Raw genomic sequence first — 27,822 nt, 5'->3', positions numbered from 1 at the left:
GGGGCCTCGTGGGGTCCTTCGCGCGGGCCGCCGACGCACTGCCTGAGGGGGTGCGCCGGCAGCTTCCGGTGTGGGTGACTAGTGGTGCCGAATTAGGGGGACATCAACGGACGCTCAGGTAGGGACCATGGCGGACGGCGACTTGGAGCGGGCAGATGGGCGCATCGTCAAGATGGAGGTGGACTACAGCGCCACGGTGGATCAGCGATTGCCGGAGTGCGAGAAGCTGGCCAAGGTGAGGGGAGGCCGGCTGGGTGTTGGCGGGAGCCAGGGGCTGAGTCACGGCGCCGAGCTTGCTTAGGCCTCAGGGGGCCTGCGGGCTGGAGCGCGCATCCCGCTGTTGCCTGCCCGGCCCGAGCTAGGCCTGCAGAAGTAGGAGATCCCAGGTCGGCCTGACCAGGGAGACCCCGCAGCCGGAGTACGCTAGTGCATACAGCTTCCCAGAACCTCCCCAGGACAGATGGTCACTTCATTCCCTTAGGAGTTGGGGCTCCATTAGTACTTTTTACCTTTTCTTGGATACTGTTTCACGTTTACTTGAGTAGTTTCTCAGGGATTAAGGCCGCGTCAGCATTCACGCTAGATCAGAGAGTTTAGTTCTCTTGCTCTTGTCGAATCAGTTTCTCTGGTTAAGTTGCGTACGCATCGTGGCGATGTGCTTGGCCTTTGGCCAGAAGAAGGGACAGGAAAGGGATAGGGACGAAGGTGATTAACACAGGACCCCTGTCCCTAAGGAGTCCGTGTACACAACAAATTACACAAGTTACGCGTGGTAGTGAGTGCCATACAAGTATGAAAGTCTTACTGGAACACAGAAGGAAGCCGTTCGTTTTTACTGGTCGGTTAAGGGAGGGTTTTACAGAGAAGCTGACGTTTGTATCAGGCCTTGCAGAGTAAGATTGGGCTGGGGAGGAGTCATCCCTGGGAGCGGGAACTGCACGAGTAAAGACAAACAGGCACAGAAGTACAAAGTAACATAATTAATGGAGGTCGTTAACAGTAGTTTAGCCCAGCTGCATATCTTCCATGAAATAGAAATTTTACTTGATCTGAACATTTATCGTGCAACATGGGATGCTGTGTGTCAGGCAACTTTGTGTATCATTTTACATGTAAAGGAACCAAGGCTTAGAGTTGTCTGTCCATCCTAACAGTAGCAATAGGTAGAACCAGGGATTTAAACCTAGGTGCCTGACTAGGGTTTGGATAGTTGTTGCATCACCTTCATCAGGGAACGTTGTTAAGGGTTGTGCTCAGGCCTCTTTAAATTCCTTGATCAATCCAGCCACAAACATGTATTGCTATTCATCTGGGATGCATTCACTAATAGGGTTGTTTTTGTCTCTTAAGGAGCTTACTACCTAAGTACATTAAAACATACTAAATTCAGGGGCAGGAGGAGTGTCAAGTAATACTTCACATTTAATTCTCAGAAGGAACCCTTTCAATGCTTCCCTTTTTTTCCAAAAAAGAATTTAGTGGGGCTTTACAAAAGACAAGGTTAGGGAAAGATGATGAAGTTGATACACTTGTATTTCTTAGGTTCAGTACCCTAAGTGGAGGGTAGCCATCAATTCATCTCTGAGCTTTCTAGCTGCTACTATAAAGAAACATCACCAGTTACATAAAAGAAACATCACCAGTTACATAGAGGTTGGAAAACTCAAACACCTCCAGCGCAGGGCAGATAAACAATCTCTGACATTTATTGAGTGCTTTCTGCAGTGCCAGGCACTCATGTATTAACTCATTTGATCCTCACCTTAGCCCTGTGAGGTAGGTATTATTATCATTCTTATTTTATGATAGGAAAACAGTCTAAGAGAAGTTGAGTCACATGCTCCAAAGTCATACAGCTAGTAAAGTGGTGGAGCCAGGATGCAAACCCAGGCATACTGATTCTAGAGCTTCTGCTCTCACCAAGTGTCCTGCCCAGGGAGCAAAGTGTAATGAAACCTGAACTTCTGAGCACCTGCTCAAGGAAAGAGAGTAGGAACTCTGCACCTTAGGTTAATCTTTGCCAATTGCAAATGAAGGCCACACTTTATGAACTCCTCTAATTTGAGGGAGAGACCAGGAATATGGATTTTTATATGAATTGCCTTTATATTTAGAAACTGGACACTAATCTGTTTTAAAGCACTGTTTGAGCCAATACCATGTAGATCAGACAAAACATATGTACAGGTCAAAGTCAGCCCCAAACCACCTCTTTGGAATTAATAGATTGATAGTTGCCATAAGGAAGAAACTAATTGCTTTAAAGGAGTACAGTTGTTCCAAGAACTGAGACTAGGGTGAAAAAAAATCTTCCCCTTACCAATTTCTTCTGGTAGCCTACTGTGTGTAAGACCCAGTCAGTGCTAGACTTTATGGGGGTATAAAATTAGTGGACAGAGCTCTTGCTTTCAAATAGCTTATAGGCCAGTAAGAAAAAAATATTTCGCTGCTACAATTGTTCTAGCAGTCAATGTATGGCATTTATTTAGAACATCGCTGTTACGTTCAAGACAGTTGAGACGATTTGCAAACTCAAATGCCAAATGATTTTTTGGGTGTCAAGTGGGTGATGGAAATGTTTGAAGCAGGGAATGTTGGGGCCTGTTAAACTATGTAAAATTAAAGCCATTTGATTTTTCTTCTTTTTAATTTATTTATTTAATTTATTTATTTTTGGCTGCGTTGGGTCTTCGTTGCTGCGCATGGGCTTTTCTCTAGTTGTGGCGAGCAGGGGCTACTCTTCCTTGCGGTGCTCAGGCTTCTCATTGCCATGGCTTCTCTTGTTGTGGAGCACGGGCTCTAGGTGCGCGGACTTCAGTAGTTGTGGCTTGTGGGCCCTAGAGCACAGGCTCAGTAGTTGTGGCGCACGGGCTTAGTTGCTTCACGGCATGTGGGATCTTCCTGGACCAGGGCTCGAACCCGTGTCCCCTGCATTGGCAGGCGGATTCTTAACCACTGCGCCACCAGGGAAGCCCTGATTTTTCTCTTAAGACACTGTGCCTGTCGAACAAAACAAGGTGTAGATATGGATTGTCTTTGTGGGGAGGCGGGGCAGGGGGAAGAGGGCTGGGGCATGGGAAGGTAGAAGGATTTTTTAATACAGACCCACAGTTTTCAACTTCTGGATTAGATAGCTGTCTTAGGGTTTTTTAGGGTATGTTTCCCTGTTTTGCTTTCTATCCCTCATTTTATATTATTTTATAGCCATTCTGCCAATCATAAAAATATATTTAAAGCATTGCATTTCTACATTGGAATGCATGGAACACTTTAGCATACATTCTTTAGTTTTTTATTTTGAGCCCATCAATAAAACTGAAGGAAGTTTTGTTACCTTCACTTTGCTTGTGAGAAAACTAAGGTTCAGGCAGCTTCAGTAGTTATCCAAGGTCTATAGAAGAATCAGATCAAGCTGAGGTCTCCTGGCAATAGGTATAGTGTTCTTTTTGCTACATCCCATGGCTTCTTTAAGAGACTATCACTTCTGTGCTTACTTTCCTTAAGACATTTTTTATTTTTAATGTGAAAGACATTCGAAGATAAAAATTATATGTATAGAGAATTAATAAGAATGTATCAGGTGAGAATACCACATATAGCAGAAGCCTTCAAAAGTCAGACCGAAGTCTAACCCCACGTGGTATACTTGCCAAATCTAGGCCATTTGAATCTCCTACAGTTGTGACCTAGTACAGTTCTATCTATCTATCTATCTATCTATTTATTTATTTATTTATGCATGCATGCATGCTGCTCCTGGTCTTAGTTGCAGCATGCGGGATCTTTTCATTGCAGCATGCGAACTTCTTAGTTGTGGCGTGCAATCGGGATCTAGTTCCCCTACCAGGGATCAAACCTGGGCCTCCCACATTGGGAGCGCAGAGCCCTACCCACTGGACCACCAGGGAAGTCCCTGACCTAGTACAATTCTGTTTCTGTGTCCTAACACTCACCTAGCAAATAACAACAGTGACTAATAATGTTAGCCATCATTGCCTTAATCCTAACACCAACTCTATGCAGCAGGAACTATAGATATTATTATGCCCATATCACTGAAGAGAAAATTGAGGGTCAGAGAGGGTAAGTGTCTTTCTTAAAGTAACACAGTGGTAGATCTGGAATTTAGACTCAAGCATTCTGGCTGCAGAGCCTGTTTTTAACCATTACATTCTACTGCCTCTGTGATTGGTATTTGAGGACCCTGTGTCAGATTGGTGAGATAATAAAAGTGATACTAGTTCTAGATAATAGTTGTTATTTCACCCTGGCATTAGGGAGTTAAAAATTAATCTAATGAGGGCCTTTTCTGAACTGTAAAGATGTAGTATTTAACAGTTCTAATGCACAGAAGGTTCCCCTCCAACCCCTACCCCCACCGCCTGCTTTTGGATTACCGTGTATATTTGGCATATGGTTATTTAGGGACTACTTGCATTCCTTTTTTTTTTTTTTTTTTTTTTTTGCGGTACGCGGGCCTCACTGTTGTGGCCTCTCCCGTTGCGGAGCACAGGCTCCGGACGTGCAGACTCAGTGGCCATGGCTCACAGGCCCAGCCGCTCCGCAGCACGTGGGATCTTCCCAGACCGGGGCACGAACCCGTGTCCCCTGCATCGGCAGGCGGACTCTCAACCACTGCACCACCAGGGAAGCCCTACTTGCATTCTTAAATCGAATATATCCTTCGTTTCTCCCTTCTCTTTTTTTTTTTAAATTTATTTCATTTATTTATCTTTGGCTGCATTGGGTCTTCATTGCTGCACGCGGGCTCTCTCTAGTTGTGGCGAGTGGGGCTACTCTTTGTTGCGGTGCGCGGCCTTCTCATTGTGGTGGCTTCTCTTGTTGCAGAACATGGGCTCTAGGCGCGCGGGCTTCAGTAGTTGTGGCGCACGGGCTTAATTGCCCCGCGGCATGTGGGATCTTCCTGGACCAGGGCTCGAACCCGTGTTCCCTGCATTGGCAGGAGGATTCTTAACCACTGCGCCACAGGGAAGTCCCTCTCCCTCCTCTTAATGTCTTTTCATTTCATTTGGTCACCTGCAACCTCTTCTCATGGTTAACACTAAAAATAAAGAGGAGGTGAAATGTAAAACAGTTTACTGATTGTTAGTAGCTTGGACAAAAGACCCCTTCAAGAAATAGGTCATTTAAAAGTATTGGATTGGCATTACATTTCAACTGTTTGTGGTTAACTTTTTATGGGCCTTTTCTTACTTGTTGAGGTTGTTTAAGAAATCATTAAAAGATTGGATCATTTAGGAGTTAAAGGACACAAACATACAGAATATACAGATACCCAACATGTATTGATGTTGAATAAACTCCTTAGTCAGTTACCTCATTGACAAGGATTTTTTTTTTTTCCACCCTCCCGGTACACAGGCCTCTCACTGTTGTGGCGTCTCCCGTTGCGGAGCACAGGCTCCGGACGCGCAGGCTCAGCGGCCATGGCTCACGGGCCCAGCCGCTCTGCGGCATGTGGGATCCTCCCGGACCGGGGCACGAACCCATGTCCCCTGCATTGGCAGGCGGACTCTCAACCACTGCGCCACCAGGGAAGCCCCGACAAGGATTATTTTAATGAGAAAAAGGAGTCACAAAAGTCACATGTTCTAACAACTTGGTTTTGATAGCTCTGACCACCTTGTTCCTCTGAATTGAAAGGCAGCATTGAGGAGGTAGAATTTCAAGGAAGATATGTGAATAGATAGGAAAGGAACGAGGAAGATGTTTAGCCATGAGCTTGTACATGGAAGATTGGGTGGAAAAGTGGGATGATTAGAGAATTGGGAGTTGTATTTAATGAAATTGATGGTAACGTTTTTCAGATAGCACTGAATTGTCAGCCATATAATTTGTCACATCCTACTTACTGTAACAGTAAGAATCAGGAATTGTAAGCCAAGATCAAGTGAATAGTTCAGGTCAATGTCAATCCATTGAACACATACTGTGTGCAGGTTGGTGTAAGGGAAACAATCAAACAATGTCCAGCCCTAAAGAACTTATAGACCACTTAGGAGGCAAGACATGCACATTAATAACTGTGGTACAAGGTATAAAGGTATAAAGATACTGGTACACAGTATCTACAAAACACCATTATATGCTTGGGCAGGTGCAGAGCACTGAACTACAGTGATGAACAGTATAGACATGGCCCCAGCTCTTACAGAGTACATTCTAGTGAGATTAGAAAGACAGTGAACATTAAAATGGAAAAGAGTTTGGGGTTGTCGACTGAAAAAAAATACACAACCTAAAAGTGGAGAATTATGTCTTATTTGGGGCATTACTGAGAACTATAGCCCAAAAAGGCAGCCACTCAGATAGCTCTGAGGGACTGTTCCAAAGAGGTGATGGAGGAGCCAGAATACATAGGAGTTTTGGCTGAAAAAAAACAAACATGTAGTTGAACATCAAAAGATTACTGCTAATCACAAAAACAGACATCTCAAGTTAATGATTTTAGTGTTTTTCTCTGTAGGGGAAGATGCAGGAGCCTGGGCTTACTGAAATCATTTCTTTGACATGCATCGTAACTATCTAGGACCAGTATCCTGTTTTACAGCCGCAACGTCCTTTGTTTACTGAAATGGCAGGTGACATTCTTTGTCCACAGGGTCATTGCAAAGCAGAAAGTCAGTGGGCTGGAGTGTTAAAGGAGGTGCTGAGTGACTACTGACTTTAGAGAGCATTTTCCAAGAACGCCTTTCTGAGAAGGTGATGGTGACATTTAATGTTTTGTTGATACTGGTAGACCCCAGCTCTAGAGTGGTATGTGATTCCTTCATTGGAGGGTGCAATTCTTTAAAATGCATATTTCTGAATAAAATACCATACAGTAAACTACATGCTGTTGATCACAATCATGTGACTAATAGTAATTACAAAAGTGACAAGAGGGGACCATCAGTAAACAGTATTTTGCATTTTAGCAATTTTTGCACTATATTTTGTTGCCAAGTAGTAACCATTTCCCTATGGAAATTACAGTTGACCTTTGAACAACACAGGTTTTGATTCTTTGATTTTTATGATTTATTAACCTTTAACTTTGGAGAATTTATAGATTTGTTCTTTGTTCTTCTGCTCTGATGGACATTTAGCCAACATATATTGTACACGTAAACCTATACAGCTTTCAGAACTGGTGCTCCCCTTTGCATGGGAAACATTGTTAAAATGTTAGTAATTGTATGTTTTAGATTTAATTAAAATAAATTCAAACAATGCTATACAGTGCATTTTCTGTGCTGCCTAGAAAATTCATAGCTTAAAAGTTATCTTGGAAAATATGGGAACAGTATTTTGAAAAGTCTAAACATTATTTGTGCCCTTAATTCAAAAGCTGTTTAGTTTCTCTCATCAGTAAAAGAGTAGTACTCATGTACCATCTATGAATGTCATTAAAATAAAAATAAATTTCCTTTAGGGTTAGAAAAGCGATTTATAAATGAAACCCTCCTCATCACTTCCAATTCATTCAATGTTAGTAATATCAATATCTTAAATTAATGCAATCTTTGTGCTGTGGGGTGGTTTTGTTTTTATCAAAATGTGTGGTTCCTAATATGGCTTATTTTAGTCCTGGTGTATTATCATCTAGGTTTATATTATTTGAATTTTGTTATTCCCATTTCTTAATGTATGCCCCAGGGAGAATGTTTTGTTTTTACGTACGAGATGGAGATTATTGTCAATTGATGACTTGGTATAGCATGCGTGGGTAATCTCAGGTAGGCTTTGTTTTCTTTAAGCACAATTATAATTTATTTCTAAAGTCATTGAAAAATTAAACCAGGGTTTCCTATCTTTTTACCACCAAATATCCTTTTTATTTCTCCTCAGAACTTCATGTTTTAAAATACTTTTGGTGAATTTATAAAGAAATCATTATTTTCCCATTTTTATTCTTCAAAGACACGGGTGACAGCCAGTTAAGAGTCTCTTCAGAACAAGATAAACAGGTGTTCCCACACTGAGGTGATGAATTAGAATCCAAAACAAAGACTTGATGTTTTTCTTGAGTGTTAAATCATTGTTGTTCTAGAGTCAGTTTCTCCTAGGCATTTTGAAATGTTAAAAATAGCTTGTGGGGCTTCCCTGGTGGAGCAGTGGTTGAGAGTCTGCCTGCCAATGCAGGGGACACGGGTTCATGCCCCGGTCCGGGAAGATCCCACATGCCGCGGAGTGGCTGGGCCTGTGAGCCATGGCCATTGAGCCTGCATGTCCGGAGCTCCGTACCGGGACAGGCCACAACAGTGAGAGGCCCGCGTACCGCAAAAAAAAAAAAAAAAAAACCTTGTGGTATTTGTTTTTCTCTTTCTGACTTACTTCACTCTGTATGACAGACTCTAGGTTCACACACCTCACTACAAATAACTCAATTTCATTTCCTTTTATGGCTGAGTAATATTCCATTGTATATATGTGCCACATCTTTACCCATTCATCTGTTGATGGACACTTAGGTTGGGTCCATGTCCTGCCTATTGTAAATAGTGCTGCAGTGAACATTGTGGGTACATGTCTCTTTTTGAATTATGGTTTTCTCAGGGTATATGCCCAGTAGTGGGTTAGGGCATTGACATATATACACTACTGAATGTAAAATAGCTAATGGGAAGCAGCAACATAGCACAGGGAGATCAGCTCAGTGCTTTGCGATGACGTAGAGGGGTGGGATAGGGAGGGTGGGAGGGATGCTCAAGAGGGAGGGGATATGGGGATAAATGTATGCATATGGCTGATTCACTTTGTTGTACAACAGAAACTAACACAGCATTGTGAAGCAATTATACTCCAATAAAGATCTATTAAAAAAAAAAAGTAGCTTGTGGGCCCCAAGTTGGGAACCACTGACTTCTGGAATCCTCTGGAGAAGCAGGCAGTATCATGAAAAGGAGAAAAAGACAACAGTAGTCTCTTTCCTCTAAAATAGGCTATTGATTTTGTCTTTCTGTGTCAGAAACATCTCATGTTAGACTGTTATTTGGTTTTGTGTTGTTGGTGTTTTCATTGTTCATTTACCTTTTGTTTTAGGAAGGAAGACTTCAAGAAGTCATTGAAACCCTTCTCTCTTTGGAAAAACAGACCCGAACTGTGAGTAGATTATAATGAAAACCTCAATTGCCATTAATTTCATTTGACACTGTTTCCATTAACTTTCAATATATTTTCATTCTTACAGGCTTCTGATATGGTGTCTACATCCCGTATCTTAGTTGCAGTAGTGAAGATGTGCTATGAGGCTAAAGAATGGGATTTACTTAATGAAAATATTATGCTTTTGTCAAAAAGACGGAGTCAGTTAAAACAAGTGAGTTCATGATTGATCAAAAACAAATACATTCAAATTTAAATAAGGACTTTCAGAAAAAAAAACCTTTCTATGAATCTGTTTTAAATCTACTGTTAAATCAACATCACAACATTTAGAGAGTTTTAAAAAATTCTATCCATATTCTCATGACAACTGCTTTTATTTTTGTCTTCTAATCTTTATATATTTGCATATTTTTACAAAATTGTTCTGAGAGTGTTGATGCAGCTTCTATTTCCATGTCGCTCCTTCATATTTATTATTTTAAATGGTTGTGTTATAATCTGTCAAGTCGATAATCCGTAATTTACTTAATCATGCCTTTATTAAACACTTAATATTTAACTTTTTTTTTTTTGGCTGCGTTGGGTCTTAGTTGCTGCGCGTGGGCTTTCTATAGTTGTGGTGAGCGGGGGCTACTCTCTCTTATTGATTGATTGATTGATTGATTGCTGCCTTGGGTCTTCGTTGCCGCCCGTGGGCTTTCTAGTGCGGTGACTTCTCTTGTTGCGGAGCAGAGGCTATAGGCGCACGGGCTTCAGTAGTTGTGGCACGTGGGCTCAGTAGTTGTGGTGCACGGGCTTAGTTGCTCCACGGCATGTTGGATCTTCCCGGACCAGGGATCGAACCCATGTCCCCTGCATTGACAGGCAGATTCTCAACCACTGAGCCACCAGGGAAGCCCCTATTTAACTTATTTTTGAGGCCATTTTCAGACATCATTTTGTTAAAAATTTCAGACTACTCATTTTGTCTAAAGATTATATATGTTCTCTTTTGGTGTTTTTGTGAAGCTGGATTTTCTTTACTGCTTTCCTGTTCTGCTTGAGATGTATTTAAATGATCCTCTTTAGAAATAGACTCCACTTTTTACATTTATATTTCATCTTTAAAATGCTGTTCCGAGTAGCTTATGGGTTTTTATTTTTTGCTTTCAAATGGTAAAGGTAATGACATTGTAAAACAAGGTAGTAGTAGAACCAAAAAATAGAAGTACAGGGTTCTTGTCCAAAGCCCTTATTTTATTAATTAGTCTGCTGTGAGAGTGAGCTTGATATTAGAGTGGGTTAAATTATTTTTTGCAAAAAGCAAAGTTACTGTGATTGGTTTTTTTCCTTTTTCTTAGATAAGTTTACATGCATATAAAATTCACTGTTAAGAATTAACATAGATTTAATTGAGGCTCTCTAGTACATGTGAATGTGAAATTCATTTAAATATGATTTTTGCTGCTCATTTCTGTGGTTTGAGAGACTAACATGGATAAACCATCATCCTCCTCTGATTTTCTAAGAGACTTGCTTTCTATGGGACAGTTTTGAAAGGGCTACTTAATTAGAAGTCTTGGGGCAACCTGGGTTAAAATAAACAAAAATATGTGTTTTATATAGTATTAATATAAAGTTCAAAGCACATATCCTAAAATACAGATTTAATTTCATAGAGTCATAACATTTTAGAACTAGTCGAGGGACTGTTTACTCTGTTACTTTTCTAATAGAGAAACTGAATTTTATATGTAAGCCTTTTGGAATGTGAAGAAATGTGTAAGTAACCTATAGCTTAGTACAGAACATAAATCGCAAGTAATCATAGCAATCTTTAACATGTCCCAAGATTGATTTTTAAATTTTTTAAAAATTACTTGCATACATGGCAACATATAGTAAGTGACATTAGAATAGTAAAAATGCTAAGATGTATGAAAAGAGGAAGAGAAAGGTTTTAATTAAGTTTATTAGGGAAGGCTTCTTGGGGAAAGAGTTGGAGTCAGTGTTACAGCTGGCTAGTAACATCCCCAGAACTGGAACCAGAGCTGCTCTTTGTGCCTTAATATGTTATGTCTTCACAGCTGGAAAGTACTTAGGGACTCCAAATATCTCTTTCCTTTTCTCATAATTATGTTTTACCTCAAACTTTTCATTTTTGCTTTATCAGGGTTAGAAATTAGTAATCTTCTTAAAATAACCTTTTCTAGATTGCTTAAGATTAACGTTTTCTAACTCACTATCACTTCAGTGCAGAGGGTCAGCATCACGCCAACTGTAACTTCACTAATGACTTCCCTACAGTTTTTTCAGGGAGCAGCAGGATGTTCACTTATCATTAGAATATTGATTTGTTTCCTTTTCTTTTCCCCATCTGGTTTCTGTTAATGTATTTTTTGCACAGCTTTTAGAATGATCAAGTTGTATGCCCTTCTAGAAATCATTATTATAATTAGTTTTAGAGGGATCATCTGTTTTGTGAGAGACTAGGTGTTCCAGAGCTTTGCACTTACTGAAGGAGTTATATTTTACAATAAAACCTTCGCCTTCTGGGACTCCTGGGAGTCTCTAAACAGCTAATTTTCAGATAATTAAGTCTGATCTGAGCTATGTGAACATTAAATGTTTTTCAAGGAAATCTTTGCAAGATATACCATGGGATTTATTTTTAAAGCTTTACTGAGATATAATTGACAGCAAGATATTCTGTTTACTTTTCTGCTATCTTAAAATATGCTTAATGTAATTTAACATTTTCCTGATGACAGAGTCCTAATTATTATTATCAATGATTATGATATGCTGTTTAGAATCTAGATTAGGGGTTGGTGAACTATGGGCCAAGGACCAAATCCTACCTGCCACCTTTGTAAATAAAATTTTGGGGGGACAGAGCCACACCCATTTGTCATGTATGGCATATCTGTGGAGTTACAAAGGCAGAGCCGGATAGTTGCCACAGGTCTTCCCTAGTGGCGCAGTGGTTAAGAATCCACCTGCCAATGCAGGGGACACGGGTTCAAGCCCTGGTCTGGGAAGATCCCACATGCCACGGAGCAACTAAGCCCGTGCGTCACAACTACTGAGCCTGCACTCTAGAGCCCGTGAGCCACAAGTAGGGAAGCCCACGCATCTAGAGCCCATGCTCTGCAACAAGAGAAGCCACCGCAATGAGAAGCCCACGCACCACAATGAAGAGCAGCCCCCGCTCGCAGCAATTAGAGAAAGTCTGCGTGCAGCAACAAAGACCCAAAGCAGACAAAAATAAATAGATAAATTTATTTATAAAATAAAAATGAGTAGTTGCCACAGAGGATCCTATGGCTCACAAACTCTAAAATACTTACTGTGTAAATATTTATAAACATATATAGAAAAGGTCAGCTGACCCCTGACCTAGATCATAGACTGTTAGTGCTGGAAGAAATGTAGTACAAGCTGCTTGTGCTACCTGTCAGGGAACTGTGGGCAAGAGATGCTGAGCTTTTCAGTGTCGCATTTTATTGAGGTGGGCATGGCTGGCTGTGGCTCCTGCTCCCCGCCCAGATGGTGGAACTGTCTTACCTTCTGCTTCTGCCACCAACTCTTTTTTATGGCTTCACCACTGTCACAGCCACTGTTAAACTCTGCTTTTCTCTCCCCCCACCTTTCCCTGCCCTTAATCTGTTGCCACTTCTTCCATACTTTCCTTCTTGACTGTAAAAAAGCTAGCCAGCCAGCCTTCTAACAGACATTGCCAGACATGCCTCTTCCACCTTTCCTGTTGTGTAATCAGCTCACCCACCAGTTGTAGTGGAGAGGGGTAAGGTCTTTACACCTGAGGTTTTCCTAACCTTTACTGCTTTGTTACTGAGTATTCAGTACTTCTTAGCTAAGGGTTGTAGGGGTGGGGCTGGGGGAATTGATTTCTTATATTTTTTTTAATCGGTAATTCAGTATCTAGAGTTGCTTGGGAAGACCAGATTTGACCACAGCACTTCCATCAATAAAATAGTTCCTTTTCCTATATGAGGAATGAATTTAACTTATGAATGGTTTTTATTATTTTAGGCTGTTGCAAAAATGGTTCAACAGTGCTGTACTTACGTTGAGGAAATCACAGACCTTCCAATCAAACTTCGATTAATTGATACTCTACGAATGGTTACAGAAGGAAAGGTAAGTTTTCTATTAGCAGAACTCACAGTAAGTACTCAGAGATACTTATGTGTTTAAACGTTTTATATAGGTACATATGTATGTGTTTATAAGATGGAATACACAGAATGTCGTCATCTTAATTTAACCCATATCTTTGTAAATACATCTCCTTCTAGTGTCTTCCCATATGCCAGTGAATATACTGAAATAGTGACAGTCTTAGTATATCCAGATTTTTCTAGAAATTAGTGATCTTATCCCAAATTTACATTTGGTAATAATTAAACATAAGGTTATTTCTTCACGTGGCCTAGACCTGCTCAAGAAGTCTATGTTTGGGATAGCTAAGGTTTCTTAGAGCGTTTACAGTGTGAGGTTAGCTTTCAAACTTTGACTGTCTTGCCAGAAACGATCTGTATTTCTTTTGATGCCTGTGCCCCATCCCCACCCCCAATCTAGTGTTTCTCTAAACACGGCAAGTATGAAATGGTGGCTATGGTAGATACGTTTCTTTCTAGGTAGATTTTTGTGGTTTGAAGACAAAAACTTCGTTTATATATAACTTACTGCCTCTTTTGATAATTTAGTTCATTAAACGTTTATTGAGCACCTACCTGTGTTGTGCGAGGTCCAAAATGGGCAGGACGCTATTTTTAACCTCAAAAGAGATCAATCATGGAAATAGTTACTGTGCTGGTCATGACAGTAGCAATGTGCTTGCTGTTCCCTGCAGCACAGAGGTAGGGGTTGACTGGCTGAGGACCCCAGGAAAGCCTCAGAGAGTTTATGGTGGCTCAGCTGGCTTTTTAAGAATGAATAGAAATTCTACTGGGCCAGAGCATAGGGAGAAGGGCATTTAAGACATAGGGGAAATTATATGCAGAGATATCAGAGTGAGAAACACTTAGTACATTTAGGAAAGTGTAAGCAGTTTGTTATCATTGGAGATTAAGGATTTGGGACTGGAGTGGGGAAAAGGGGTTGCTGCAGAGCAAAGGCTAAATGGGTCAGCAAGCCCAAGCATGAAAATTAGTTCCCTAGACTTTGTTAGGCTATAGTTATATTTTTAATGTTTAATTTGTTGGAAATTATAAATCTACTAGCATTACAAATGGCTACAAAAATGCTAGTAACTTTAACTTAGCAAGATCAGATGTCTTTAGAGAAAGTAGCCTTGCATTTAAAGAGAAATCAGAATGAGAGTATTGGTTGAATTATAGATAATAGACTGCATACGCTCTTTGCAAAGTGTTATTTTTCAAATAATCAGTTCTTTTAAAGGCACTTTCTGTGCCATTTATTTAGTTTTTGGTCCTGTTAGTTGTTAAGCACAGTGATTTCATACTGAAGTTCTCAAAGCAAAGTGCAAAATATGGATAACATTTTATAGAGATATTTTCTTTAAAAATTATGTGATTGTGAAATGTAAAATGTCACACAATGCTGTTGGTATGTGGAGGATAAAGTGCATGACAGCTGCAAGAGAAATACCTTGTTTGAATAATAGTTCAGTTCTACCTTTTCAATTTTAACACGTTTCTGTAGGAATTTAGATAATATAAACCTCTTGTATTTGTAGATTTATGTTGAAATTGAGCGTGCTCGGCTGACTAAAACATTAGCAACTATAAAAGAGCAAAACGGTGACGTCAAAGAGGCAGCTTCCATTTTACAAGAGTTACAGGTAAGGTGCTGCATTTTAGAGTATGTAAAATTTTACATTCAGTCAGCAGTATTTTGGGAATTTCCTGGCAGTCCAGTGGTTAGGTCTTGGCGCTTTCACTGCCGAAGGCTCAGGTTCAGTCCCTGGTTGGGGAACTAAGATCCCACAAGCCGTGTGACGCAGCAAAGAAAAAAAAAACAGTCAGCAATATGTTCTTGTAATTGCTTATTTTGGCACCTTATCACTTTCTTCTGAACCACCAGGATTAAGAGTGAGTACTGTAGAGTGTGAGGTTGTTTAAGTAGCTGGAAGTTGTGTAATTATGGTCCCAACCAAATTTAACTGCTAAAAACGTTTTGAAGAAAAGTAGGTTCAACAAATTAGTCTTAACTTTGTGCCCTTATTTGAACATTTTAATTCTCTTTAGAATTTAAATAAAACCAGTAATTCACGTTCATTTACTTATGCCTTAGGAATTTACTGTTCATCGTTGGCTTCATTCTTAATGAATATTTGATTGGTGGTCAACTTCTAGTCTATATTGGTTTAACAAAGAAAAACTCCTTCATAGTTTGCTGTGTTTCAGGACAGTTTTTAAGAGAGGCCTTAAAATGAGATAGCAGAGTGCTAAGAAATCTGAGAAAAGCCATTTCTCCTATCAGAAAAATGTACGTAAACTATGCTCAAAATTTTTTTTTAAATAAATTTATTTATTTATTTATTTTTGGCTGCGTTGGGTCTTCATTGCTGCGCGGGCTTTCTCTAGTTGTGGTGAGCCGGGGTTACTCTTCGTTGTGGTGTGCTGGCTTCTCCTTGTGGTGGCTTCTTTTGTTGCGGAGCACGGGCTCTAGGCGCGCAGGCTTCAGTATTTGTGGCACGTGGGCTCACTAGTTGTGGCTCACAGGCTCTAGAGCGCAGGCTCAGTAGTTGTGGCTCGTGGGCTTAGTTGCTGTACGTCATGTGGGATCTTCCCGGACCAGGGCTTGAACCTGTGTCCCCTGCGTTGGCAGACGGATTCTTAACCACTGTGCCACCAGGAAAGCCCTATGCTCAAATTTTTACTTATAATTTTAGTTCATCAAAGGCTCCCCATTAAGTTAAATCGATTATTTTAACTTTTCAATTATGTACCTTATCCATTTTAGATAAAGGAAAGGAAAAAAATAATACTGGAAGGAACTTGTATGGCATGCATTGTGTTTGTTGTCATTTTTTAAAACATGTTCTCTATATACTTGATCTCATTTAATGTTCACATGCAACACTGTTTTTATCCCCACTTTTCAGCCAAGGAAATTGTGACTCAAAGGAGTTAAGTAACTTGTTGGATTACCACTAGTTCTGTTTGGCTTCAGGCTCCCCACCCCGCCAAACACACACCTTTTTTTTTTTCTTTTCAATTAAAAGACTTTTTAAAAAAAATATTTTTAGGTTCACAGCAAATTGAGTGGGAAGTACTACCCACTGCTGCCACAACACACAACCTCCCCTACTATCAGCATCCCGAACCAGCGTGGTGCGTTAGTTACAGTCAGTGAGCCTGCACTGACACATCGTTATCACCCAAAGTACAGTTTTACATTAGGGTTCACTCGCGGTGTTGTACACTCTACGGATTTTGACAAACATATAATGACGTGTCTCCAGCACTGTAGTATCATAAAGAATAGTTTCACTGCTTATGAAAACCCTTTGGGCTCTGCCTATTTATCCCGTCCTCTCCCTAACCCTTGGCAACCACTGATCTTTTTATTTGCTCCACAGTTTTGCCTCCCAACTCTATTTGCCAACCAGGAGGACTATATGCCTCATGATTCAACATCCCCTGTGAAGTATTCTTGCCAAAAAATTAATCTCAGTTATATAACGCCTCTAGGTTTAACTGCCAGTTTTTAAGGTATACCAGGGACAGAGGAGCCTGTTAAATGATACCACAGGGACGCAGTCTGCAAACTTCAGACTCTAGAAAACTATAGGATGATTGACTTGATTTCTTCAATGAATAAATGGCAAGGAAAAAAGAGACATAAGAAACATAGCTACAAATTGCAGAATATGAACCTTATTTGGATTCTGAGTTGATTAAAAAAATAAATGAGACTATTGAGGAGTGAGTAGATATTTCGTGATATAAAGAACTTTTAGGTATGATATTTTTTTCAGTTTATCTTTTAGAGATACATATTGAAATATTTATAATATCTTGTCTGAGATTTGCTTCAAAGTAATTGACACATGGAGAGTGAGTGAACATGTCAAAATGAAACATTGATGGTTCATTGTGTGTGTTTTTATTTTCCTTAAGAAATTACAAAGGAGAATTAGTGTACATAGAGTGCTTAGCACAGTGCCTGGCACGCAATATGTTGACTAACTATTAAAAAAAATAACGAAGGACAAGACAGTGAAATAAAAACATTTCAGACCAAATTGTAGTAATAATAGCCTTACTTCATTCTACTTTGTAAAAGTGTCATTCTAGATGTTATAAATCATTTATAACATATGTATGCCAAATATTATATTAGAAACGTTTTCATAGTGTTTGATATAATTGATTCTCTGTTATATTTGTGGGTATCTACTGTAACTCTACATTCTGCACCCATGAAGGGTCATATCAGCCTTGTCATCTGAATTTTCAAAAGACCTGTGCCTCTTTTTTGTATAACGGTTTCAACTATTATATAGTTAGCATTGCAACTGATATCTTTTTTCATTTTTAGAATTGTCATTTCCTTATTAGCCATTAGGAAAATGCAAATTAAAACCATGATGAGATACTACTACATGCCTATTAGAATACCTAAAATTTTTTTAAAATACTGACAATACCAAGAGCTGGCAGGGATGCAAAGCAGCTGGAACTCTCATAGATTGCTGATCGGTATGCAAAATGGTGCAGCCACTCTGGAAAACAGGTTGGCAGTTTCTTATAAAGTTAAACATACGCTTACTGTATAACCCAGCAATCCCATCCCTGGGTACCCAAGAGACAGGAAAATTTATGTTCACACAAAACTTGTCCACTAATGTTCAGAGTAGCTTTATTTGTGATAGGCAAAAGATTGAATCAACCCAGTTGTTCTTCAGCAGGTGAATGGATAAACTGGGGTTCATCCATGCATGGAATACTACTTAGCCATAAAAAGGAACGAACTGTTTGATTTATACAACAACTTGAATGAATCTTATTCAAAGCATTATGCTGAGTAAACACAGTCTCAAAAGGTTGCATGTTATATTTGACATTCTTGAAAAGACAGTTCTGGGGGACTTCCCCAGTGGTCCAGTGGTTAAGAATTCACCTTCCAATGCAGGGGATGTGGGTTTGACCCCTGGTCGGGGAACTAAGATCCCACATGCTGTGGGGCAACTAAGCCTGTGTGCTGCAACTACAGAGCCCACACACTCTGGAGCCTGTGCGTCACAACCAGAGAGAAGCCCGCGTGCCGCAATGGAAGGTCCAGCGTGCTGCAACTAAGACCCGATGCAGCCAAAAATGAATGAATGAATGAATGAATAATAATAAAGAAAACACAGTTCTGTGGTATTAGAGGACAGATCATTGGTTTTCAGGGGTTATGAGTGTGACTGTAAAGGGGGCATGTGAGGGAGTTATGCGGGTGATGGAACTGTTCTGTGTCTTGATTGTGATGGTGGTTGCAGAAATCTGTGCATGTGTTACAATTCATAGAGCTTTACACCAAAAGAAAAATATCCGTTTTACTATATAATAATTTTTTTAAATTGTAATTTCCCGGAGGAAACTAGCTTTTTATATCACCATCAACACTCAATATGCGTGAAGGTTCATATTATTTATCAAGTGTGAATTTTTAATGTCTATTTAATTTTGTTGCAATTTAAAAATATTACTAAAGATTATAATCTTGGTTGGGGGCTTACTCTGCTAGGTAGAAACGTATGGGTCAATGGAAAAGAAAGAGCGAGTGGAGTTTATTTTGGAGCAAATGCGGCTCTGCCTAGCTGTGAAGGATTACATTCGTACACAAATCATCAGCAAGAAAATTAACACCAAATTTTTCCAGGAAGAAAATACAGAGGTAAGCCTATCTCTTACTATAAGTTTACTTTGAAAATGTTGGGGGGAAACCCTGTAAACCCCGATTTATTTTGTCAACTTTTTTCAGAAATTAAAGTTGAAATACTATAACTTAATGATTCAGCTGGATCAACATGAAGGATCTTATTTGTCTATTTGTAAGCACTACAGAGCAATCTATGATACTCCCTGTATACAGGCAGAAAGTGAAAAGTGGCAACAGGTAAGAATATAGTCTTAAACTTGACATTGATACTTATTAGGAAGAATTTGCATTTTTTGAAATAATTTTAACTTCAATAATTACACGCAATTGTGTGGTACTGCTTTCTGTTCAGTCTGTTGATAGTTCACTTTATCCTTACTGATTCAGATGAATTATTTATGGCCTTTGAAGAAATGTAGGCTTACTATTTAAGACATGTACAGCAGGTTACCTTCTAACAAAGGTCACAGATAAAGACCTAGCATTACTTTGGAAAATTATTTTGCAAAGTTTGTGAATAGATTATATGTGGATTCCACATTTTTGCTGCTAACTTGTTATAAGAACCTTTTTTTATACATTTATTAAAAAAAAAAGTTTGGGGGAGGAATAAATTAGGAGTATGGGATTAACAGATACATACCACTATGTATTATATAAAATAAACAGCAAGGAGTTACCCTATAGCACAGGGAACTATAGTCAATATCTTGTAATAACCTGTAATGGAAAGGAATCTGAAAAAGAATATATATATATATATATATATGTATATATATATAAGAAACTGAGTCACTTTGCTGTACACCTGAAGCTAACACTAAGTAAATCAACTATACTTCAGTTAAAAAAAAAAAGCCAACCCAGGTAGTAATTCAAATTAGCAAAGATTCAGGAATTCCCTGGTGGTCCAGTGGTTAGAACTTCGTTTTTTCACTGCCGAGGGTGCAGGTTCGATCCCTGGTCGGGGAACTAAGATTTCCACAAGCCGTGCAGCACAGCCAGAAAGGAAAAAAAATTTTTTTTTTTTCGCTGCATTTGTTTTATAATAGTTTTATGAAAAGTCAACATTAAAGAAAAGCACTATGAAGAGCAATCTGATAAGGTTTTTCCCCTGACTTTTGAATACAGTATTAAAAATGAGTATATACAATTATGCCATGAATTTTCACTTTCTGCCAAAGTTTCCATTTTGTTTCTAGTCTTGTATGTAAACTGTTGCATTGTACAACCTTTTTAGGCCCTGAAAAGTGTTGTCCTTTATGTTATCTTGGCTCCTTTTGACAATGAACAGTCAGATTTGGTTCACCGAATAAGTGGTGACAAGAAGTTAGAAGAAATTCCTAAATACAAGTAAGTACTTTTATAATTAGTATAGTATGTCTCAGTAGAAGCACCGTTTTGAAAGAAAATTGGTTAACCTAAGTATATACTTCTTAATTGGTTACTGATAGATTGTATTAGAGAATAAAACTAGAGAAAATAAAGTGTTTTTTTAGGACTACATTTGAAATTAATGCAGTGAGGTTATAACACTCCATTCTAAGCCACTTATCAAGTAGAAGTCTTATTTCAAACTCACTTTTGTTTAATTAATCATCTGATAAATTTTATCATTTGTAAATGTTTGGGACTTTGTGATTTTCAGAAGTAGATGCTTCTGAAAATCCATTATATACAACATGGGCTTCGCTGGTGGCACAGTGGTTAAGAATCCATCTGCCAGTGCAGGGGACACAGTTTCGAGCCCTGGTCCGGGAAGATCCCACATGACACAGAGCAACTAAGCCCATGTGCCACAACTACTGAGCCTGTGCTCTAGAGCCCGCAAGCCACAGCTCCTGAGCCCGCGTGTCACAACTACTGAAGCCCACGCACCTAAAGCCTGTGCTCCACAACAAAAGAAGCCACCGCAATGAGAAGCCCGCACACCGCAACAAAGAGTAGCCCCCGCTCGCCACAACTAGAGAAAGCCCGCGCGCGCGCGTGCAGCGAAGACTCAATGCAGCCATAAATAAATAAATAAATAAATAATAAAACAGGCATAGGCTTTATCATAAGCCCATTGTGCTTTTTTTTTAAGCTATTTTTCTTTTATCTGTTTCATTAGTAAGTTTACAGTCAATTAGTCCAGAGATTGGCAAATACAATAGAGGAGATAGCAGAATGATAAGTAGGGGAATGTGCTTTTCACAATTACTGTGGAAAAAATGGTAGTAAAGTTGGTAAAATAAGTAATAACTTGTATCTTGTTCTACAAACAAAACTGTAAAAATCCTCTTTGTTGATATTTTAAAATTTGCTATTAGATGCAACTTAATTTTTACAGATTTGGAATATATTAAGTTTTATTTAATTTACAGGGATCTTTTAAAGCTTTTTACCACAATGGAGTTGATGCGTTGGTCCACACTTGTTGAAGACTATGGAATGGAATTAAGAAAAGGTTCTCTGGAGAGTCCTGCAACTGATGTTTTTGGTTATACAGAGGAAGGTGAAAAAAGGTGGAAAGACTTGAAAAACAGAGTTGTTGAACATGTAAGGATCTGGCATGATGGAGATGACAATTTAGAAGTAAACTTTGGCAAATCTGAGCATAAACTTTTATTCCTCAAATGTTTCTTTTGGATGTTATGTCTTTAATTCTTCACTTTAGGATTTTTTTTTCTATGCCCAATGTAGTAGTGATGTAAATTTGTTGTTCAGATGTTTATTGTCTTATTTCCCAAAGCATATCAGAATTTATCTTACCCCTCTTGTCTTTTTTTCCCCACCTCTTTTTAGCTTTTCAGAAAAGATAACTGTGTTAGCATGCTGCATTTTGAGAGGACCTCTCAAGAATCCAAAGTTTTATAGCATATAAATCAGAAGGAATTTCTTAAGAATGTGAGGGATGGGTGGGGGTGGAGGGAGTATTTTCTTTCTGGTACTCGCTGGGTAGTTTTGGAAATGGGTAGCATGTCTTAAACCTGACCTTTGATCTTCTTGGTGTCACTACAAATTGAATTATGTCAACATTCATTCATTAACAAACATTTATTGTGAGCCTTCTATATGCCACACACTGTACAAAGTGCTGGGACACATGGGAGAATAAGACATGGTCCCTACCTTCAAAATGCTTAAAAATAAATCACAGTGGAAGATGCATTTATAAATTATGTATTATGGTACAAGTATACATGTACTAGAGGGGAGCACAAGGAGAGAGTTGATTGGTTCCACCATGAAGAATGGTCAGGCTGGATACATAGGAATCGATGTGGGAGGTAAGATTTGTGAGAAGAGTATGTAGTCAGCAGGCAGACAAGGGAGGGCAGTCCTGGTAGGCAGATGGGATGGTCTGCGCTGGGGCATGGAGGCAGCAAACCAGCAGGGGAACTTGAGGACCTCCAAGGAAAGGGCTCAGTGAGAAAGGAAGTTGGAGGTACGGAAAAGGGCTGGGTCGTAACAAAGCTGAGAGGATAATGACCAGGCTTGTATTTTATAAAGATTCCTCTGGGAGGAAGTGTGAAGAGTGGATTTGGAGAGAGAAAAGACTGGAGATGAGACTAGCTAAGTGGCTTTATGGGCTTGAATTAAGGCAGTAGCCAAGGTATTGAGGAGGAGTGGGTGGAATGGAATTAACTGTTTTAAAGAAGAAAAGTAATAGAATTTGGTCATTGGTTAAATTTAAAGGATGAAGGAAAAGCGGGGAGTCTTGAGTGATTCTATGCTTTCTGAGAGGTTGGAGTTGCCCTCAGCCCTGATTAGAGATGGGAGGAGGTGCAGCTTCTTCAGAGATGAGCTCATTTTTCTCCCCACCATCCCCCTTTTTCCTTGTGAGTGCTGCTGCTTTGTTAATAACATTAACATTAAGAAGAACAAAGGGGCGCCTCTCTATCTTTAGCACCACTTCCAGTGAAAATTAAGAGTTTAATTTTGAGTTATCTTTACATAGTTATAATGATGATAAGGTAGCATTTTGAGATGATTTTGATCTTTTAAAAATTTTAGCCTTTTAAACATTTGTGTCATAATTAGAAAAACTTAACTTTAGATTCTTGCATTTAGCAAACATATTTTAGTAAGGTTACAACTTTTAACAACTAATTTAGTTAAGCCTATATTTTGACTATATATATTTTAGAAGAGTTGTAGAGTGTACTCAGAATAACTAAAAATAACTGCAGAAGCCAAAATATCTAAATATTTAGTTTCGTTATTGACATTTAGAACCAGCTTCATTCCAGTGGTGGACTATAGCAAAATAAAAGCTCTGAGCATTTGACATTTTAACTAAACCTATTTGGATATGAAAACAAATGGGTTGGGCTTTTGGCCTTACTGACAGCTGTGTCCTCTGTGCCCTATATTCTCTCCTCAGAATATTAGAATAATGGCCAAGTATTACACAAGGATAACGATGAAGAGGATGGCACAACTTCTGGATCTGTCTGTTGATGTAAGTAGTAAACGTTGTTTGTAACCGTTCATTTTGAAAATCAACTGACTTGTAAAAATTGAGCAAGAAAATCAATTTTGTTTTATTACTTAATTTTAAGTTTAGGTGATAGAAAGTTTCCCCAAGCTATCTTGAATACCAAAGAGTAGCCTAAATAACAAGTTTATAGCTACATTAATATTATTTATACTAGTTAAAATCTTCACTTAAATATGGTAGTTTTACAGTGATTAATTTGAAGATAAAGTATATATTTCTGTAATAAATATGTCTAGGTTCCCAAAAGTGAACTGTAGAAATAAAACATATGAGGGAGACGTGACTGCAGTTCACCTGAAAAGGACCCAGGACATGTTAGAGGGATATCATCTTCAGGTCTGGTTTTCATGTTGGTAAAATGTACAATAACAAAGAGATAGGAGTTAAGCAAAGTGTATAGTGATGGTCTGAAAAACCATTTCTGTCACCAGAAGGAGTCTGACAGTTTAGCTGAAAAGGAGGAATTGTGGAATGTTGGGGTTAGAGGGCTTGATCCTCGGTTAGTTCATTAACTCTTCTCGTTTCTGGACGAGGGTGCCTGGGTCCTTAGAAGTAAAGTGCCTTCTCTTTGGCTACAGAGTTGGCAAGTGGCAGAGCATATATTCTAACCCACCATTTCTAACTGAAACTAACTGTATAATACTGCCTTTTAGGGGGAAACGTAGAAGGTAGACCAAATTGCTGGTGGCAACAGGTTCTTGGGCAGTACCCACAGCATTAAGTTTGCCGGGAGGTTCAAACTGAATGCTGACTTTGAGTGTACTCATTCTAATCATTCCCTAGACTCTTAGTAAAATAAGTACATCATTGCAGGAAATCAGCAGTTTCTAACTATTAATGAATTTTAGCATATTCTTGAGTGAAGAGTGTAGAGAATGCTTTCCTTAAATTTTGTTTATTGATAATTAAAATTATCTTGTCTTAATCCAGTTTGTCTCTCTCTTGCAGGAGTCAGAGGCTTTTCTCTCGAATCTAGTAGTTAACAAGACCATCTTTGCTAAGGTAGACAGGTTGGCAGGAATTATCAACTTCCAGAGACCCAAGGATCCAAATAATTTATTAAATGACTGGTCTCAGAAACTGAACTCATTGATGTCTCTAGTTAACAAAACCACACACCTCATAGCCAAAGAGGAGATGATACATAATCTACAATAAGCGTCTCCATGCCCTTAGTGCTTTTAGAAAAGAGTTAAAATTGGAAGTCATTAAAAAAGAAAAAGACTTTTATGGGGTATATGTTGGGTTTTTTTTTTTTTTTTCCTATTCTCAGCTCTTTTGTCTAAAATTTAAAAGCTAGTGAACATATTTGAGGCCCCTTTTGATCTTCAGTTCCTCGATTTCATTGTTAACTTTGCATGTGCAGTTGGTGCAAAAATATATAATACATTTCTATTGTCTGAGTACTCAAAAAATTGTCATAACTTACCTAAATACGTTATTCTATCATTTGAAACCTTTTTAGCTACTATTTGTTTTCATTTAGCTAACAACCATAACTATAATAATAAAAGCAGTATATGCACGTTTACCTTCCATGGTTACCTGTGTTTCTAAACATTTTGTGGGATAGTGATTTAAGTGTTTTTTAAATAAAATTAATTTTGTTGTAAAGCTATTGATTATTTAGTAGAATTTAAAAAGCAGCATAGAACCTATAAGAACATTTGGGATAAAGTTGTGACTTGTGAAGAATTTGTATTTTAGTATTGTGGTAGAAAGTCTCTAGATTGAGTGTGTACAGAGCTATCTGGTAGGCTATAGACTTTTTTTTTTTTTTGAGTCAAGCTAGTTTCAGTCACAGTAGCTTATTGTTACCCCCTTTCCCTGACTTGACCAGGTGTTGAACTAATTGTGTTGACAGAGGTTAATACACAAGGTCATTTTTATAACTCCTTTGTGGCTTTAACTTCCATGTGTAATTGCATCATTAATGCTCCAACTTCATTCTCTCCTATAGGAACTTTAATTCCATTATATGCGTGCTAGATAACAACCTAAAATGCATTAAAAATGACCAAAAAAAAGAGACTTCAGGCCACCCTCTTGGCAAATGGTATAGTGTTGACACTTTTTTTTAAACAGAATTAAAGTAGTTTTACTGTTAAAAGAAACATCTGAGATCACTTACTATGAGCAAATTTTAGAAGTTTTAAAATTTGATTTCAGAGAAAATGGAAAAAGGAAACAATGTTAGGTTATTTAAAATAGGTTTAAATGAAGAAAGTATAAGATCTTTTTTTAAAAATACAAATAGAGAGGGAAAGGCATTCTGGAAACAACAGTTTTCACAATTCATTTTCCATTTAATGATCACTAAATCGTCCTACTTCGTGATCCCAGGGCTGGGGACAGTTGTAGAACCTCTATTGTGAATAATAACGTAGTATTTTTTTTTGGGGGGGGGGGAATAACGTAGTATTAATCTAATTTTATTCTTTGGAAATTTAATGTATTGGTCACATTAATAACAATATCTGCTATCACTTATCTTTAAAAACTAACGAAAAATATGGCAAGGTAAGAAACATCAGAAGTTTACATTAGCAGTAAGAATATAGTTTTTAATTTTCTATTGAATGAAAAGGATGGAAAATAAAATCATTTTGCATTGTTAATTTGTAAATTGAGTTGGAACTAATTTGAATCTAGCTTCTCATTAACTTCATCTTTCTAGGGACTCATTCCCCTTGTACTTGCCAAACCTAGACTGTTTGGCCAAATATGTTTCTGTAAAGATCTCAAATGCTCCTCTTCTTTGTTTTTTATTTTAACATGCTCACCCTCAAACTAAGCTTTTTGTGTGTTCTGATTTGGTGCCATTTGTAACTGTGTCCCAGTGACCAAATCCCATTTGACTTGATTAACTGCTCATCCATTGTTTTTTCTGTCCAAGCAAACTTAAGATTTATTACCAATTTCTCGTGTTACAAAGAAGAATCCATTAGCTTAAGGCAGTAAAATATTTGAGATGTTCTGAACCTAAAATCCTGGCTCGCATTTCTGACCTAAAGCTGGCATGCATGAAAAGGTTAGAACCACTTCGTTTTAATATGGAGAAGTGAATACTTGACTCATTGTTTTCATTAGGTTACTAACCAGCAGGAGAGGTGATGAGCCACTGTTTTTTTTTTGTTTTTAATGAAACACCTTTTACCCTTTCATTTCTATATAATTTATGTTTTTATATTAGAGTTCAATCATTATTTCTGTAATTATCAATTTCCATATGCTTTTTGTTGAATCACTGAAAAACATCTCTAAAATTCATACTGTTCCATTCTATCTCTTAAGTTAAATGTATGATAAAAGAACATATTTTAAATTGTTTCCAGCTTCTGGATATAGCTGCAATAAAAGCACTAATTTGTGGATATTTAAGAAAACCTGGAGAATAAACTCATATTTTAAAAGATCACTTTTTTCAGTTCTTTTACTGTTTATAACAAAAAGCCACAGATACTTTTCATTTTTCTTTCTAAGTCATGTTACCTCTCTAATCCTGGTTGTTTTGTTTTTTTTTTTTTCGGTACGCGGGCCTCTCATTGTTGTGGCCTCTTCCGTTGCGGAGCACAGGCTCCAGACGCGCAGGCTCAACGGCCGTGGCTCACGGGCCCAGCCGCTCCGCGGCGTGTGGGATCTTCCCGGACCGGGGCACGAACCCGTGTCCCCTACATCGGCAGGCAGACTCTCAACCACTGCAACACCAGGGAAGCCCTCTAATCCTGTTTTTAAGCAGTGAGAAAACATTTTGTACATTGCAACAGGTTGGCTTTTTCCCCTGGATTCTTTCTGATTTGGGGTTGGTGACAGGCTGTGCCTTATTGTGCTTTGACCAATGGTTCTCTCACTTAGCACACATGCGAATCACCTGCAGGGCTTGTTCCAACGCGGATTACTGGCCCCACCCCCAGAGTTTCTGATTCAATAATTTTAATTTCTAACAAGTTCTCAGGTGACACGGATGCTGCTGATCCATGCACCACACTTTGAGAACCACTCCTTGAGGATACTTGCAGTAAATGCAAGAAAAGAACCATGTTAAGTTTGTAAAAGATATTTTGGTGAGAAAAAAATATTGAGTGAACATGAATATCAGTAAAGTTAGGATTGTGCTACAGGGTGATGCTTATCCATTTTCATTTGTTTTTGAGCCTAGCGATTGGAAAGTCTAGTTTTATCCTGCCGCCTGAGATGTAATGTTCTCACTTTTTGAGTGGATATAAAAGTGTCCCTAATTTGGAGCTTAATATTTCCTATGTTGAAAGAATTGAATGACATCTCTTTGAAGATTGCAAAAGTTTCATCATCTTGCTATTTTCTCTCTATAAGATTGGGAACCATGTTTATCGTTGTATCCATCATTTTGTTACATAATAGAAACCTAAACA

General features: G+C 38.6%; 1 protein-coding gene across 1 annotated transcript; it reads left to right on the top strand.

Annotated features, from left to right (window-relative positions):
• Nucleotides 1–62: 62 nt before the first annotated feature.
• Nucleotides 63–26,846, top strand: PSMD12 (proteasome 26S subunit, non-ATPase 12). Its single transcript, XM_082679970.1, has 11 exons — nucleotides 63–235; nucleotides 9,046–9,105; nucleotides 9,194–9,322; nucleotides 13,144–13,251; nucleotides 14,813–14,917; nucleotides 18,814–18,963; nucleotides 19,051–19,185; nucleotides 20,189–20,301; nucleotides 21,312–21,486; nucleotides 23,315–23,392; nucleotides 24,380–26,846. The coding sequence occupies exons 1-11, from the start codon at nucleotides 128–130 to the stop codon at nucleotides 24,587–24,589; spliced, it is 1,371 nt and encodes a 456-aa protein (XP_082536096.1). The 5' UTR covers nucleotides 63–127; the 3' UTR covers nucleotides 24,590–26,846.
• Nucleotides 26,847–27,822: the final 976 nt, after the last annotated feature.

This window comes from Grampus griseus (genome assembly GCF_964374135.1).
Source record: "Grampus griseus genome assembly, chromosome: 20".
Lineage (NCBI taxonomy): Eukaryota > Metazoa > Chordata > Mammalia > Artiodactyla > Delphinidae > Grampus > Grampus griseus.
The sequence above is the reverse complement of the archived record's forward strand: the minus strand, read 5'-3'. Positions and strand labels throughout refer to the sequence as shown.

What these genes read in the sequence shown, in the direction of transcription:
- PSMD12 (XM_082679970.1), top strand. Translation starts at nt 128, where the DNA reads ATGGCGGACGGCGACTTGGAGCGGGCAGATGGGCGCATCGTCAAGATG. An exon ending in GAATGGTTACAGAAGGAAAG is followed by an intron (nt 13,252 to 14,812) that starts GTAAGTTTTCTA and finishes TTGTATTTGTAG; the next exon opens with ATTTATGTTGAAATTGAGCG. An exon ending in TCCAGGAAGAAAATACAGAG is followed by an intron (nt 18,964 to 19,050) that starts GTAAGCCTATCT and finishes AACTTTTTTCAG; the next exon opens with AAATTAAAGTTGAAATACTA.